The 17,677-nt window shown below is 40.1% G+C and overlaps 1 protein-coding gene across 1 annotated transcript in view; it reads right to left on the reverse strand.

The window, feature by feature from the left end:
- Fam13a (family with sequence similarity 13 member A) overlaps positions 1-17,677 on the reverse strand; it is a 163,669-nt gene that overhangs the window by 42,306 nt on the left and 103,686 nt on the right. The window contains 3 exon segments of the mRNA XM_052719245.1: positions 10,649-10,795; positions 10,797-10,836; positions 16,140-16,316. Of these exon segments, the coding sequence (XP_052575205.1) occupies positions 10,649-10,795; positions 10,797-10,836; positions 16,140-16,316 (364 nt within the window).

Here is a 17,677-nt window from a genome sequence, read left to right on the forward strand (position 1 = left end):
GAGGGCAAAAAGGAAGGAGAGAAATGGAAAAAACACCACAATACAACCCAATTCTTCATAAGCCAATACCTTTTCTTTCTTTCTTTCTTTTTTTTTTTTTTTTTTGGTTTTTCGAGTCAGGGTTTCTCTGTGTAGCTTTGCGCCTTTCCTGGATCTCGTGCTGTAGACCAGGCTGGCCTCGAACTCACAGAGATCCGCCTGGCTCTGCCTCCCGAGTGCTGGGATTAAAGGCGTGCGCCACCACCGCCCGGCCTTTTTTTTTTTTTTTTTTTTTTTTTTTTTTTTTTTTTTTTAAGAAAAAGAATCAAAGCCACAACACAAGAAATCTGAGCAGTTTCTCCTCAGTGCCACCCTTGTGTTTGAGCTATAGCTTCCCTTCCATCTGAAAAAGCAGGTAGTACGTTGTTACTGTTAAACAAATCTTGCCCTGTTTATATACAATTCCAAGATTCCTTTCCCTTGTACACAGTTGAATACAGAAAGAACGCATTGGCTTCTGCATTCTGTGTTTTGGCAATTAATGGTTAACTTCCCTATTCAGGGCCTATGACAAAAACAAAGGTATTGTAAACACTGTGACAAAGTGTGTTTGGGGCAGGCAAACTATGAAAGTGATGAGGGCAAGATCAGTTGTTTGTCTGGATCACATTTGCCACCGCACTCCCAGTGCCCAGCGTAGCTCAGCATGAGTGATCAATGTGCCATAGTGGATGAGAGCTGTTGCATTGTTTAGGGTAACTCAAATAACACGAAGTCCAAACTCAATGACTCAAAGAACTGGGCGGCGGGGGCACATGGTATGTTTCTTGAGTATTGCAGGGGCCCAGAACAGCTGCCATCTTCAGCACAAAGCTCCAGGCTTGCTCTGGGACATTTCTTCTTCCTTCCAGTGCATAGGAGGAGGGAGCAAATAGGAGATTTCACCAGCCAGGGCTGGAAGCCACACATATCATGTCTCACATCTCAGCAGGAAAGGCGGGACATGTGCCGTGACTGGGCCTATGGCTACTTCATGACTGGAAGAAAAGGATGAGGATGGGAAGAGCTAGTGAGCTCTTTGTGGTCCCTCTTTATGATATCAGAAGTTCTTTGTGCATGTGTGCATGTGCGCGTGGATCCCTGGACGCTTGCATGAGAAGGGGTTCAGCTGACAGCTCTATAGGGCCACTTTCTCCCTCCATTTTTTGGGATCCAGGGATCAAACTCAGGTTGCCAGGACATGTACACCTGTTGATCCATCCAGCTGGCCCTAGCCTACATATTTTAAGCACTAAAACATAAAATGCACGAAAGTAATAAAAAGGAATTTAAAGCTGCCACTGATCCTTTACTAATGAGGCCACATCACAATCTCCTTTCTTGAACTCAAGGTTAGAGTCATAGACTTGTTTTGACTGGCAGCACTACCATGACCTTCAGCGTGACATGTTTATTCAGAGGAGGCCTTCTGACCTTATCCTCTAAAAAGCTCTGTCAGCATGTACTGCTTTTGAAGACAAAGTCATTTTGTCCTCTAGTGTTTAAGTCTGTGGGCAAATAGGTTTTGAGTCTAGTTTTTAATTCCAACACTGGTCAGAGGGGGATTTAAAATAATTTCTTGTCCAAAGCTAGCTGTATCAAGGCATTTGTTCATTTAGACTCGAAGGTTATATTTATAATTGTATCCAAGTTGAAAACATCCATAAAAGGCAGTGGGGTTAAGAACCTACCTTTTCTACAGTATCTGACATTAACCTTCATAATAATTAGGAGAACAGACTATAAATAGGAAACATATTTAGAATAGTAGATATTTCAGGTTGACTGAGTGAGCTTAATGCTTATCAGGAGGCACATTTGTAAGGATTTTTCCTGCCTCTGTGAATGTGGTCAATGCTTTCTCTTGCCTCTGCATCCTCTCTCCGAGACAATGTCAAGATTTTCCTGCATCAGCCTCCCAGGTACTGGGATTATACACATTACAGTCATGTGCCACCAAGTTTAGCTATGGTAAAGCCTTCTAAATGACCACCAAAAGAATAAGTCATCCTTAATCTAAGACTAAATGTGCTTTTACTTGCTTTTTTTGTTTTTGTTTTTTGTTTTGTTTTTTCGAGACAGGGTTTCTCTATGTAGCTTTGAGCCTTTCCTGGAACTCACTCTGTAGCCCAGGCTGGCCTTGAACTCACAGAAATCCTGCTGCCTCTGCCTCCCGAGTGCTGGGATTAAAGGCATGCATCACCACCGCCCAGCGTTTACTTGCTTATTGTAAGTTCAATAGAGTCAGAAAAACAGCTGTCTTGAAATTTTGACCTAAATTCTTTTGAACTCAAAAATTTCTACATCAAAGATATACAGTTAACTTGTGTTGTGAAAATAAACAAAAAATTAAACAGCGTGTATTCACCTACATATTTATAACCTACTATGCCAAAAAACCCTTTAGAAAGAAATCTGATTAAGGTTCACAATAACTCTATTAGCTCACCAAAAAAATCTCTGTAAAATAAACAGAATAGAAAATAAGGTAAATGAATTATTAGTCATGATTTGACCTACTCGTCTAGAATTCTGAGTTGACATCCTTGACTCCATCAAGGGGTAGAAACAGAGAGACAGTATAATGCATGGTTAGTATGATGGTGTGGGTTAGGATCGTTGGCTTTAAATTCTCTCTCCATCAACTGCCAGCTGTGTCTCTTCTTGCATCTTATTTCCTCTTATGAAAAATCGCACTGTCAACGCCACTGAAAATGGCATCCTCCCGGGGATCACACGGCATGTTAAGCTCTTCTTAAAAGACTGGTCCTTCCTAAGGTATGATGAAAAAAGACTTCCTCTGGTGGCAGCTCATATTCAAAGTCAAGTCCTAAAAATGGCCCAAAGCCTCAAGCAACAGGGGCTCCTCCTACATATCTGACGCTATCATCTATCACACTCCCCCTCTCAATCCAGACCCATCTTCTTCGCATCCTCAAAAAGAGAAGGCTGCTGCTCCTTCTGCCTGGACACGACTATTCTAGGGTCCCCAAGGGCTTACTCCTTCCTCTCTGAGGTCCTGCATCAGTGTCATTTGCAATGAGCCTTGCCCTGCTGACCCTTCTCTTCAGTATCAGTCTTTAGTCTCCCACTGTTTCTTCTTCTTATCCCGATTTATGGCTTTCCATAGTTGGTAAGTATTGCATCTGACCGTATTTATGAACTCGTCGCCTGTCTCATCCTCTGAGAAGGCAGACTTCAGGTAGGCGGAATGAGTGTGCCTGCTTAGCCACCATTTCTGTCCTCAGTCCCCACGGCAGTGCTTGTTGGAGACTTGAGTGACTATGCCAGTGTTTCACAGTGACAGGCATTTTCACTCGTGGCCCTGCATAGAAAATAACTGCTGTGTAGTTAGGACAGGATCTCCTGCCATCTTATGCTGATCGAGTTTAAAAGCACTGTCTGTATTGGGTGGGTGATTTGTTTTGCAGGGGCAGATGAAATGGTCTAGTGGGGGCAGAGTGGAGGTATACAGACATGCTAGCCGACTGTTTTGACGCCAAACTAATTAGAAAAGGGTATCAGTCATGCAAATGGTAAGACAAGGGGGAAAGGAATCAGAATAGTTTATTTTTAAATGACCTTTTATTTTTATGTGAATGAGTGTGTATAGGAGGAGGCATAACCTTGCCAAGATATATATGTGGAGGTCAAAGGGCAACTTGCTGGATTCTGTTCTTTACTTCCATTATATTGGTCCCTGGAACTGAACTAAGAGAGTCAGGCTTGGCAGCAAGCACCTTTACCTCCAAGCCATAGTGCTGATATTGCAAGGTATTTTAAATATAATAAACTACATTTGACAGTAGAAAGCTGGAGGAAGGGCTGAAGAGAAGGAAAAGGATAGGGCTTAGAACAACTAAGGGGAACCCCATGTGGCTACATAAGAGGGACATCCCAAGGTCAGAAGAGATCGCAGAGCAGAAGAAAAGCTGGTTTTAGCTTTTAGTGACTTTAGGTATTATGTGAGGCAAACCTGATTTGGAACCCATCTGTAGAGACTGCTGGAACCTTAGGATTGGAGAAGAGCATAAGAAAGACTCTGGCAGAAAGATGTCAAGATTTGGTTAACACATCCAAGCATGACTTAGAAGGTGAGCCAGTGAGGCTCCAGCAGCGGAGTAAACAGTCACTCTGAGAAGAGGGCAAGGAGAGACCAGTGTTGCAAAAAGGCCAAGAGACAAAGAGACCATGGGTCAAACACAGGACACAGTAGGCAGCTGCAGAAGGGCCTTAAAGGGCCAGTTCATAGCATACAAAACTGGGTTTCTGCAGAAAAAGTGTGGGTAAAATTTGACTACAGGGCTGGGTAGGTAAAGGACTATGGCAAAAAGTGCAGATGGCTGAGTATTTGAATTTAAACCATGGAGAGGGACTAGGCATCAGAAGTTAAAACCTTCACTATGTTCCCTTTTACCTATACTTTAGCAAATTTAGTTGCATTTAATTCACAAAAGGCCAAAAGAGATAATAATGTCCTTATTTTACATAAATAGTAACTGAAGCTTCAGCACACACCCACCTACTTGTGGCTATTTGTTTTAGCAGTGCTGGGGATTGAACCCTCAGCCTTGCACATGTGGGCCACAAGCTTGAGCACTGAGCTTGGCCACTCTTCTCACTTGCCTTGCTGTGAAGCAATGAAGTGAAAGCTGAAATGAAGACACAGCTAACTGCAAGACCCGTTCCCCTCCCGTGACCCTAGGCGGAGATTTCAGACATTCGGTGGCAGCTGCTCGCAAAGATGAGCTCTACTGGAGTTTGCTTTTCATACCTAGTGTTTACTTTTAATACTCAGTGTTTGAAACTTAGTGTTTACTGTAGAATTATATATTCTAATAGGATATATTGGGAAAATAACGAGAAGAAGAATAATCATTTCTGGTAATACCATCATATTACACAACCAATTTCAGGTAAACATTTTCTTTCAGTCTTTTTCCCAGAAATGAATTCTACACACCACACACACACACACACACACACACACACACACACACACACACACACACACACACACACACATACACACACACACACACACACACAACACACACACACACACACACACACACACACAATTCATAGCTTACTGTTAATAAAGGACCCCAAACTGGAATTGCTGCTCCTCACTTACGAGTTAGGTATTCAGTCACCTATATTTCATGCCTTTGCGTTTAGAATGAAGACAATAATACTCCCCTGTCTACTGGAAGGATTAAAATTATAAAGGACTTCAAATATAATTATCAACACTTTTCAGTTTATTAGTCTTCTTAACTATAATTTCTAATACTTACATTGTATCTTACTGAACCCACATCTGGATATTACTTATTTCTTTATCTTATATTTCTAAATAATACAGTTGCTTCTAATTCTCCATGAGTATGGATAGGTTTGTGATGAGAGAATTAATATACAAGTTCTCTTTTCCTGTGTTTAGAAGGAAGATGCATGAGTCTGTGGTGTCTTCTAGTCACACTGTTGACTGTTTTCTAGAGAGAACATTTTTGGGGGATAAAGAAACTATTTTCTAGACCTATAGAGATTAGTTTATGAAAACCATATGTGTAAGAGATTGTATATGTGTGTGTATATATGCATGTGCAGGGTGGGGAGAGTGTTTAGTAAATAAATTTTCCAAAGGAGGTTTTTGTTTTGTTTTGTTTTGCCTTATAGGCTAGCCTCAGAATTAGAAAACAAGCAAAAAAAATCACTTGTCATTGAGTCAGGTAAAAATATTAAATGGCCCGAGACTTAGGATTTCTTTTAGAGTAAGGGGAATAGTTAAAACACAGCCCACTATCTTGGCTTTTTAGATAAGGCAGGGGTTAGCTTTTCTCCTGAAACTGAGGGTATAGACGGAGCTACAGCCAAGGAGGGAGGGAATGGTCACTAGAGATGACATGGAGCTGACACACAGCAACCTAACGCTGACTGGCAGCTCATTGCCTCTGCTTTCTTCCTGAGCGACCTGTTCCCTAGACCCCAATGATCTCTGTGTCTTCACATCCCAGAGAAGCCAAAGAAAAAGACGATGGGAGTCCTGCTGTATGGACACCAAGCCTGTGAGGTTGTGGGGGGCCTGGGGAATTCTGCACATGGTTCTCTCTTTGGCTGGTCTGGGTCCGCTAAGCCTCTATACCTGCCATCACTCTCCTCCCCCTTTCTCTTGGGAATGGCTTCTGCTCCTGTATCAGTATTCTCTTCCTAAGATCAACAGTGAGCTTCACTTTGTGAATTCAAATGGTCAGACTCAGTCCACTCCTGGCCTCACCTCTGACCCCTTCTCCTTAAGACACTCAGTGACCTGTTTGCTAAGACATCCAGCTGGCCTCATTTCCCCCCTGTTTCCTGGCTGCTTGTTAAGTCTCTTTTGTGTGCTTATTTTCCCATTTTCTAAATGTTGGTGTGCCTCAGTGTTCATTATCTGGGCCACTTTTCCATCCATACTCCCGCCTTGGTTATCACCTCCAGTGTACTGTCTTTGAGTATATCTCTGTCTGATGGCCATCACACATGTCTCTAGCCCAGGCACACTGCCTGAACTTCAGGCCCAGAAATCCGATTGCCGCTCTGATAGCTCCTCTTCCATATCTAACAGGGCACTCCATCTTAACATGCCCCGAAGGCAACCTAGGGCATCATTCCCCAAACTTCTGTCTTCTCCTCATAAATTGGCAGCACCAACCTCCTGCAGGGCCAGTGTGCTGCCTCTGGTATCATCTTAAGTCAAGCTGTTATCGCAGACCAGGATTATGGCCAGAGCATTTCACTGCTGTTCCGGCTTCTGCCCTTTATCACGTGTGTCCATGTTCAATTCAGCAGTAACATCAAAATTAAGTTATCCGCATTCTCTGATCAAAGAACACTTGACTGGCTTCTCATCTTACCCATAGTAAGTCAATCCTCCTAATGATGTTTGAGAACCCAGTTAATCTGCTCTCCCATCCCCAGAGCCTTTCAATCTGCCCTCCACAATTCCTTGGACTTTGCAGATAAATGATCTGCTGAGGGTCTTCGCACCTGTAGTTTTACTTAGATGGCCTGTTCCATTACCTTTGGGTTTTATAAGCAAAGTCAAATTCCCAGGGAGGTCTTTTCTCATCACTGCCAAAGAGATTTATGGTGATTAAAAGCCTGACACTGGCTTTATAGCTTGGAAAGAACATACTTTTTAGTCCGAATCCCTTTTTAAAAAAACGAGTCTAACCCATCAGCTTTCTCACTGGGAACAGTGAGTTGAGTGTGTCAGGTGGTGACCGTGGAGAGGAGTGGAAAGGAGTGTTCATTTCTCAAGATCCATGTCGGAACTTTGTTTTAAAACACGCTGATGGGGGATCTTTGTCCAGCTGGTACTATAATTGCACACCCTGTCCTCTAAGATTCCTCTTACCATCCCCTCCGCTTTCTTCCTAGGGATCATCATGGTTTCACGCTTACTGCTTTACTTATTTTGATTTTCCCCCCATAGATTTTAAGCTTCACAAAGGTAGAAATTTTTCCATTTTTCTTATTTCTGTATCCCAAATTTCTAGACTATTTTCTGACATACAGAATGGGTCTAGTTATTTCCTTTTCTTCTTCATTTAGACTTTGTATAAAAACAAATATTTCCCCCAAGTGTAAAAACCTTGAGTTGGGATGGGGAAAGTTTTTGAAGTTGGAGAAAGTGAAGTTAACTCACACAGAAGTGTGAGAAACACTACTCACTGTTGTGTTCTCTCATCTTTGCATGTGTTTACCTAGGAATGCTGGATTTTTAAATTCATGGAAACACTTGGGAGGCAGAAGCAGGTGGACCTCTGTGAGTTCCAGGCCAGTCTGGTTTACAGGATGGGCTCCAGGCCAGCCAGAGAGCTACACAGTGAGACAATTTAAAAAAAAAATCAAATAAATTTTGGGGCTGAAGAGATAGCTCAGTAGTTAAGAGCATTTGTTGCTCTTCCCTCAGAGGACCTGGGTTCAAATCTTAGCAGCCACATCAGGCAGCTCACAACTGTCAGAAACCCTTTCTGCAGATGATCCGATGCCTCTGGCTTCCATAGGCACCTGAACTCATATCCACACTCAGAAACACACATCTACACATAGTTAAAAATAATAAAAATAAAACTTTAAAGTTCACAGAATGGAAAAACAGGCAAAAGGCTTTGAGAATAGCATCACTTTGTAGAGGAGTAAGTTTACCTGCCAACTTTGCTGGCAGGATTTAAATTATTAATTGCAAAGACGTCCACTGATCTCATTTGTGTAAATGTGATATGCACAGAGCTTGAATGTAGAAGCTGGTGACTGGGGAGGGGCAAATTCTTTCACACACCAAAAGCCAATTGGAACAAGGAATCTCCCACTGAAATCTTTTCAAAGTTCAGACATGTATCTTAAGAAGTGAATGTTCCTCAGAGTTCCACAGCCAAACATTAGGTGGATCTCAGGTGTCCTGCAGCGGGAGGAGGAAGGATCCAGAGGAACCAGAGAGGTCAGGGACACTACAAGAACATGGCCCACATAATCAACTAACTAGGATTCATGGGGGCTTGCAGAGACCGGGGAGCTTGTAAAGGTCTGACCTAGTTCCTCTGCGTATATGCGATGGCTGAGCAGCTTAATGTTCTTGTGGGATTCCTAACAGTGGGAGCAGGGGCTGTCTCTGACTCTTTTGCCCGCTTGTGGGACCCTTTTCCCTCCTACTGGGTTGCCTTGTCCAGCCTTGATGTGATGGTATGTGCCTGGTCTTATTGTAGCTTGTTATGCTGTGGTTGGTTGATGTCCATGGGAGGCCTGCCCTTTTCTGAGAGGAGGTGGAGGGGGGCGGTTTTGGGGGAGAGAGGAGGTAGAGGGGACTTGGGGGAGGGGAGGGGGGGAAACTGCATTTGGCATGTAATAGGACCTCACTAAAAATTATAATCGACACATAGTGGTTTTGGAAAATAGGCAGGGTAATAAGAAGACAGAATTTGAGGGATGAAACATATTTTGGAAATGAAAAAGAAATGAAAGAATAATAAAGAAATAAAAATAACTGAAAAAAGATCTTATATTATCCCACACATGTACGCGCGCACGCGCGCACACACATACACACACACACACACACACACACACACACACACACACACACACACACACACACAAATAAATAGATTGACAGATAAATGGAAAAAGGAAATGAACGTTTCTTTCCACTTCTCTTCACAGTTACCATCTAGCAGCTTTACAACACGATTCCCTGTGGGAAAGTTGATGGGTTAAACTCCTGTTTTTGTTTTTGTTTTTTTTTTTTTTTTTAAAAGTCTCAAACTAAGAAGCATATTCTTTCCAAGCTGTAAAGCCAGGCTTCAGACTTTTAATCACTATAAATCTCTTTGGCAGATAAGCAAATCATGAGTCAAATAAAGAGTTAATGGGGTTACTTTACTTAATTATTTACTCTTCAGGGGCTAGAGATGTGATACATGGGCTCAACACATGTGAGGATTGGGTTAAATTCCTTGTCTATCTGTTTATCTATCTTTGTCTCTGTCTGTCTGTCTGTCTGTCTGTCTCTACACACACACACACACACACACACACACACACACACACACACACACACACCACGCATTTTAACAAAGGAGGAAGAAAACTTACTCTCACTGATGTTAATATAAAAATGTGTAGTGATTCTTCATCTTGAGAATGCTATTAAACATATTTATAATTTGTATTATACATGCTTTACTCAGGGGAAAACGTAGAATGTTTTCTAAGCACATACAGAAATTGACAATGGGAAAACAGGACAATCTGTAATTTTAATAAATGTATAGTCACCCTAGCATGAAGCAATAAAAAAGCTAAATGACAAAGGAGACTAGTGAATCTACACCAGAAAGACACTCCATTTCCCACTCTACTGGGGACTCTTAGTTCTGTTATCCGTTTATCTATAGGGTCGTTGTTGTTAATTTTGCCTTACTAAAAGAAAAAAAATAGCAAAAAAGAAATCACAAGGCAGATTTGGGGTTTCATTTTTCAGAGAAACTGCAGCATAAATAAAAAGAAGGATGAATATCAAATAGTCATATAGATATTGCTACTGACTGAAAGAACTACAAAAACTTACATATCAAATTAATGCCTCAAAGTTCTGGTATGAGGTAACTGTGTTGACCATTAATTCTTTTTTGCTTTTGATTAACCAGGAGTGAAGTATTATAAGGGTTTAAGTTTGACATCAAGCAGGAAAATGTTTTTGAGCATACCATGGTTGCCTCTCTAATCTTCCTTTGTGTTTATCCATTTCAAGTGGTTCATATGGACAAGAATAAACAAGATGAGGGAAAATAAGGAAATGTGTTTTATGAACATTTTGATTTACAAAAATGTAAAAATGCTTAAAAGTTAGATTAAAAGCCAATTTAAACAACACCAAAGATTTGTCTCTTGCTCTTTGGGCAGAAAGTCGTATTTCTCTGCCTTAATCACTACATTTACTAAAGAGAAACATGAATGCATGTACTTTCTGGGTTGGAAGTCTTTCTTAGAACGCCTATAATTTTGTGAAATTTCATTTTTTTAAATTAAGGAAGAGAGATATTTCTTTACTAGATAAAGTAAAGAAGTTACTAAAATACCTACTTACCAGGAGCCCATCATGATTTTCACTGAGCTCTGTAAGCCTGGAACTGGATTTCTGACGCTTGGGTTTACTTCTTTCTTCTACATAATCACAAGCATCATCCGGGACTCTTTCTGCTTCCTGGACGTTCAAAATACACTCATCATAGTTTGCTGAAGCCATAGGGAATATTCTCCTTATTGATAAGTTCTCTGAAAGAAAAAAAAAAGCTTAATCTTATTTTAAAATGTGAAGGGGAAACTTTATAATACAGTCACTACATGACGTCACACAGGAATATCATAATCATGGACTTTAATTCATTTGTAACTATGGAAACATTAGTATTTTAACCAGTCCCTGTAAGAAGTTTTCACAAAATTAATGACTTAGCAAAGTTTTATTTTTAATCTATATCATGGATCAAATTAAACTACCAACACAGCACTATGGCTTGGTAAGGCAGAAATGATTGAGAGTCTCATAGCATGGCTGAGTTAGTGTAATTCCCTCACCCTAAACCTGCATCTGGAAATAAATGAATTTGACAACTAAAAATAGACGCCATATTTTACTGTCAGCTCATCACATGCCCCAGGGAAAGACAGCATTAAATACTTATTCTGCAATAAATTCACACCCTTACACTATAATAGAAAGGAAATTATGAATTAAAAACTACTATCGTATTTTCAAAGTTTTATTATCTTTAGATATTTTTAGTGCTGTATAATTTGGTCGTTTTAGAATGTAGAATATACGTATGTGTTAAAAATTGTGTGAAGATTTATATACATTTATCAGAGACACCTAAGGACAAACTGTTGTAGAATATTCCTTTATACTGTGTGAAGATGTGTCACTGTGATGATTGGTTTCATAAAAGCTAAACAGCAGGAGGTATAGGCAGGTCTTCTGGACAAAGAGCACTCTGGGAAGAAGAAAGACAGGTCGCCAGCCAGACGGAGAGGAAGCAGGATAGGCAGTACAGAATAAAGGGTAACTGAGCCATGTAAAAAAACATAGATTAAAAGAAAGGGGATAATTTAAGTTATAAGAACTAGTGGGACAAGCCTAAGCTATAGGCTGAGCTTTCATAATTAATAATAAGTCTTTGTGTCATTATTTGTGAGCTGGATGGTCCCAACGAGAAAGTTTGTTTACGGACAAACTAATTGAAGAGAGGGATGTAAAGCTGACAGCGTCTAGCATGCAGGCATTACATTCATGCACAGTATTTCTGCAGCTGGCTGCAGGAGTTTGGTTGCAAATCCAAAATATGTTTCATCCCTCAAATTCTGTCTTCTTATTACCCTGCCTATTTCCCAAAACAACTATGTGTCGATTATAATTTTTAGTGAGGTCCTATCATTGCTTGATATAGACTCATCTGTGCCCCCCTCATAATTCCTGTGTCAATGTTCTGATGCCTAATATACCCATGGTGAGGGAAAGGGCCTCTCAGAAGTAATTCAGTCTAACGGAAGTCATTACAGCAGGACATCCAATGTGAGTGCTGTCCATATAAGAGACATCAGGAAAGAAGGAAGGTCCCATGAGGGCAGTGCTTAAAACCTGCCTATACCTTGACCATGGACCTGCCAGCCCCTAGCTCTGTGAACAAATACACACTATTGTTTAGGACTATCAGTCTGTGTACTTTGTTGTGGGAGCACACTAGTACAGAAACTGAAAAGTATTTTAAAAAATCAAATGGAAAGCTGATTTTCTTTTCTTTTTTGAGGGAAAATAGTATTTTAATATTATGTTCATTTATAGCATTTTGATGTTAAAACAATCTTTAATTCTTGGGGTAAGTAACAATCTTCTTCAGTGATGATTCAGTGACTGGGATGCAGCTGAAGTGCATGCCCAGTCCCCAGATTTTCTTTTTTAGTCATTTGGAACAACAAACAAATAAGCAGAATAAGCTGCTGACATCGACATGCAGCAAGGGTGGCAGTATAGCCGCATGCTCACCTGCACCGGCTCCCAAAGAGAGACCTTTCCTTGCATCATCACCAGTGTGCCTCAGTCACAGTGTTAGCGAGGGTTTGCAGCACAGGAACCCACTCCTTTCCCAAACACACATCGCATTGCTGTCATATTTGACATGATTTCAGTTTTACCTGGACTTAGAACTCTGGGTCTTTCCTTTTAATTACTTGGATCTTTCCCCAGGGTCCCCCTTTTTTTCCTGGATTTCTTTCTTCCTCCTTCATGCATAATGTATTATTTTAATAATACTGACATTTATTATTCCTGCAATTGAGCATGCTTTTCTTTTTGCTTTACAGCAGGATTTTAATATAATTTATGTAATAAATGTTTGCATAAAGTTTTCAGGTCATTGTGTTTTGGAAGATTTAAACTACTCTCACTTAAAAATGATACCTTGCTTTTAAACAATAATAAAATAGAAATAAACATGCATATTCTATTTACCTGGTAGCCAGCAGATTCTTTAAGCAAACAAATTAGACTGAAACTTTTTATATACTAGATATATTCCTTAAACATTTATGCTTTTATTATGGCAAACAATTATTTGAGTTTGATTGTTTTTTTTTTTCCTTGTAAATTTGACAACAAATCATTTGCACCGAAGTGAATGATTCACAGTCCTTGTCTCCCTTCAGTGATACTTATATAAAAAGTCACGATGGCCTCAGACCATCACTGGCTGGGGACAGTGTGCAATTATCACAGCCATAAGTAGTGAGATGCAAAGTAATATAACAAAACAAATGGATTTCCTTAAAACACTCTGAAAATATTCCATGAGGCTCACAGTTTGGGGTAAAACATTACAAGATCTAGACTATTTGGGTAAAATATTACAAGATTGTGCCTTTTTTTTTTTTTAAAAAAAAGTAAAACCTGATGAAAATATTAGCTAAATTGATTTAATCAGTTATAATTAAGCCCTAAGAATAATACATTCCCTACATGCTATAATGACTAGCCTGGATGTTCTCTCAATTTATAAAATATTAATGGCTCTACTGCAGTTATCAGAGAGGACTAAGCATTCTGAAGTCCGGATAAGAAGGAAGAAGAAAAGGAAATTCTGAGAGTGGAGCAGAGGTGCTGGGGGAATCAGCAGCTAGAAAGCGTGCAAGCGAAAGGGTGAGGAGTGGGAGAAGAACAGAGCTGGCAGGGCAGCCCAGGTGCATGAAAGGTCAGGAGAGCCCACCAGGGACTAGAGGGCGGCCATCAAAGACTACGGACTGTGGGAAAAGTTGAGCCAGGTAAAAATCATAGCTCTGGGACCATGACAGATAATTGACCTTGTTCCTCATGAACCCAGAGAAGATGCTCAGTGTGTGCTGGAAGCTGGAAAAATCCTCTCCAGCAAGACTGTGGCCCAGCATGTCAGGTGAGATGGGCAGATGTCTCACAACTAGATGGACAATGCAAGCAAGGAGCAAAAGGAAGGACCAGGTGCCCAGGAAAGTGTTGTGGCAACTTCTGTATGGTAGCCATATATGTTACCCTAGGAGGACGTAAATATTTGTACCCCAAGACTCTTTTACTCAGCTGTAACAAGATCAAGACAGGGACTACAATGAGCAGTGATAAGGATGACAGAGGTGAAAAACTAAGGTTAGAGTCCCATGGGTTGTCTACAACTGGCCAGGCTCCACCATTCCCTATTTCTGCTGGCTCTCCTGATGTTGCTAATTGAATACATTCAAGATAACACATGCAAGAAATATCCACGGACTTGGGAAACTAACCTCACCAAGTTCTCTCAGAGAGAGAAGTTAGCTTGTGATTCACATTTCTTGGCCCCATCTGGCCCCTCCCCATTGTTGACCTGACCATCCCTGCCTGCTACCTGCCTCCAGGGCTGCTACCACTAATCTCTTCCTGCTATGATACCACTTCCCACCCCACAAATTCATTGCTGTCCAAGGAGAGAGGGTGGAAAGCAGCCTGTCATGACACTGGGAAGATCTTTTTTAAAATGCCAAAGTAGAGGGTAATAACTGTGCTAATGAATAAATTGTACTTGTCGCATAATAAAACAGACAGACAGTATATGAAATTTGCTGCTAAATGTTTTATATAAACCCATCTGTGACTGATTTCAAATGTGAGCGTTTCTGATGCTGCAGTTTTTCTATTTTCTAAGGAAATATTATAACGACCCTTTTCTACCAGTTCTAACACAATTCTTAAAACAGGAACCTGTCTTATTATTTATTTATTTTTGAGACAGGGTTTCACGTAGTCCAGACTAGCCTTAAAAATCTCTGTGTAGACAAGATGGGCTTTGAAAACTCCTGATTCTCCAGCCTCTACCTCCCAAGTGCTGGGGTTAAAGGTATGCACCATCATTTCCCACTTAAAACTATGTTTTGAAATAAAGTTTGTTTTGGATATTAAATTTGCGATGGATGCACAGCTTTTTAATATAAAGTTAGTGTGTGGTACTGATTAAATCTAGACGTAATAATCCTCCAAATAATATTTTGAATTGTTGGATAAGGAGTTTTAGTTCTGAGATCTCACAGTTACAAACCCAGTTTGGGCTGAAATTCTAACACAACTCTTAAACTAATGAGCCCTTTCTTTGTGAAGTGGTTAGATCATGGATGCTGCTGCCTGTGTGAATTCATCTGCCAACATAGCTCTTGTACACTTCAATGGTAGACAGCAGGGGTTTACTTACACGGCTTATCTTCTGTGATTTTCTTTCAGTAACAAGAGAGTTTTTCATAAAGATTTTGCTATAGATTATGAGTCCTGGGGCAGGGGTTGTGGGGAATGTGTGGAAGTAGGATCAAATTTAGTCGTCAACACTTAATAATCAGGTCAAAATATTAACCACATAGTAAATGGAAACAAACTTGGAACATTCCAGGGAAACATCAATATAATCAGTTAACAATATACAATACTTTTCCTTGGGAACCTTCCTCATGATTATTAATATGCATGGTGATTTGCACTCTTAATTTACTACAGCCACTAATGGAGAATAAACTCTTTGTAATACCATTCCTGAAATTTATGCTGCAAATTTTAAAGTTTTAAAAGTTAAGTAATATTATAACACAGAACTTAAGCTTTTCTTCTTTTGATTAAAATGTTCAACTTTAAAAAAAATAATAAAACATAACCAAGTGTTAGAGTTATTACAGGGATGCTCTAGTATTTAATAAAGGGAACTCTGTTGACTAAGAAGCTAACTTCATGTTGACTTAATCAATTTCATGTTGACTTACACAGAAGAAAAAGCCTTGGGACAGGATTTCTCTAAAGACATTCAACAGGAAGTTATGAAATATATGAATTAAGACATGGCTTCTAACAAAACACTAGCTATCTAGATGAAACAGAGATACTAAGTCACATGGGATGCAGGCTAAATTTAGAATGGCCATAGTGAACACTGTAAAGTTTTAATCTAGATGCTGAAATGAGAGGAGCAGGTGTGCCTGTAACATAGCGACTGACTTAAAGACAGAAAGAGAAAACCCAAGGGTAAGAGTCTATGACAGCTTACTTGTCTCGACCATGCCAAACATCATCCTGCTTCTTAAATTGATGCCCTCGGTGCCTGGTGGGTGTGGAAGATGCTGTCGACGGTCCAGGTTCTGAGTCTTCTGCACTTTGATCTCCAGAGCTGTTGACATCAAAAAGATGTTCTTCTACTGCTGACCTGATGGTTCTTTCTAAGAGCCTAGTTAAAAATAAACCACCAAGCTAATGAAGCAATCACGGTTACCAATGATTTCCTTTAATATGCCCATATTTCTGAAGTATCTCTATTTCCCACTGAAGGCCTTTAGTACTTCATAAGCAAAGACAGAAGGGTATGTTCATCTAAAATACTTGCATATTGCATTAAAAAAATTGAGTTAAATTACAGCATTTTTTTTGTCTCATTTTGTGAGTCTGTAATGACTGAAATGCTCAAAGCAGATCAAGCAATAATTGTGAGGCAGTCAGGAAATAAGGGCCAATTAGAGTAAGGTAGAATGAGAAGTTTTCACTGGAGAGTCACAGTTGTGTATCTTTTTTTTTTTTGTTTTTCGAGACAGGGTTTCTCTGTGTAGCTTTGCGCCTTTCCTGGAACTCGCTTTGGAGACCAGGCTGGCCTCGAACTCACAGAGATCCGCCTGGCTCTGCCTCCCAAGTGCTGGGATTAAAGGCGTGCACTACCACTGCCCCGGCTACAGTTGTGTATCTTTACAAAGCACGGTTCCTCCAGACTTCATATCAGTTCTGCAGAAGATGAGAGTCTGATTTACAAAGTAAACTGGCACAAATATTTTAGAATATCTACTATATATTTAGAATCTCACGAAGATAAAGTTATACAGGGATTAACAATGTTTGGGGGTGGGGAACCCCTGGTCACCAGAACAATTACAACTCAATGGCATAGCATAATACTTCCACATTTCTAATCAAATGGTGATTTATAAAATTAAAACTGGGTGCACACAAACACATCCCAAAACATGCTATTCAAATGGGAAGGCTAGATTTATTTTGTTAAACCTGAGGGAAAAAAAGGTTAAGCACGAAGGGCCAAAACAGTGCAGTGTGGGATACAAATGCCATCGTTTTGCCCATTGACACTGCCCCGTCCTAATCTCTCTGTGCCAGTTTCATAGTGGCAGAATCTCTCAGTGTATCTAAGTAATCAACTGCCATTCAGTTCAATTCTGGATACACTGGTGTGGAAAACTCTTAACTTATATTCCTCAAAGCTCCTTTTTTTTCCACTTAAAAGACTCACAGTTTTCTGGTTTTGTTTGTTTGTTTGTTTGTTTTAATACCTAGACGAAAGGTACCTTTCTTTAAATAAAATGGGTTTTGCTTGTTTTGTTTTGAGACAGAGTCTTGCTACATAGCCCAGGCAAGTCTCAAACTTGCAATCTTATGAAACTGCTAGCCCTAGTTTCATCAAACACTCTTTAAAAACTTCAACTTAAAATTTGCCAAATAAACAGGGTTTTATTAATTGCATTAAAGTGTTTTATTAAAGTTACTTTAAGACAAGGGACAAGTATAGCCTAAGTGAGGTGGTCACTG

The sequence above is a fragment of the Peromyscus californicus genome, unplaced genomic scaffold (assembly GCF_007827085.1).
Source record: "Peromyscus californicus insignis strain IS unplaced genomic scaffold, ASM782708v3 Scaffold_6__1_contigs__length_162567912, whole genome shotgun sequence".
Classification (NCBI taxonomy): Eukaryota; Metazoa; Chordata; class Mammalia; order Rodentia; family Cricetidae; genus Peromyscus; species Peromyscus californicus.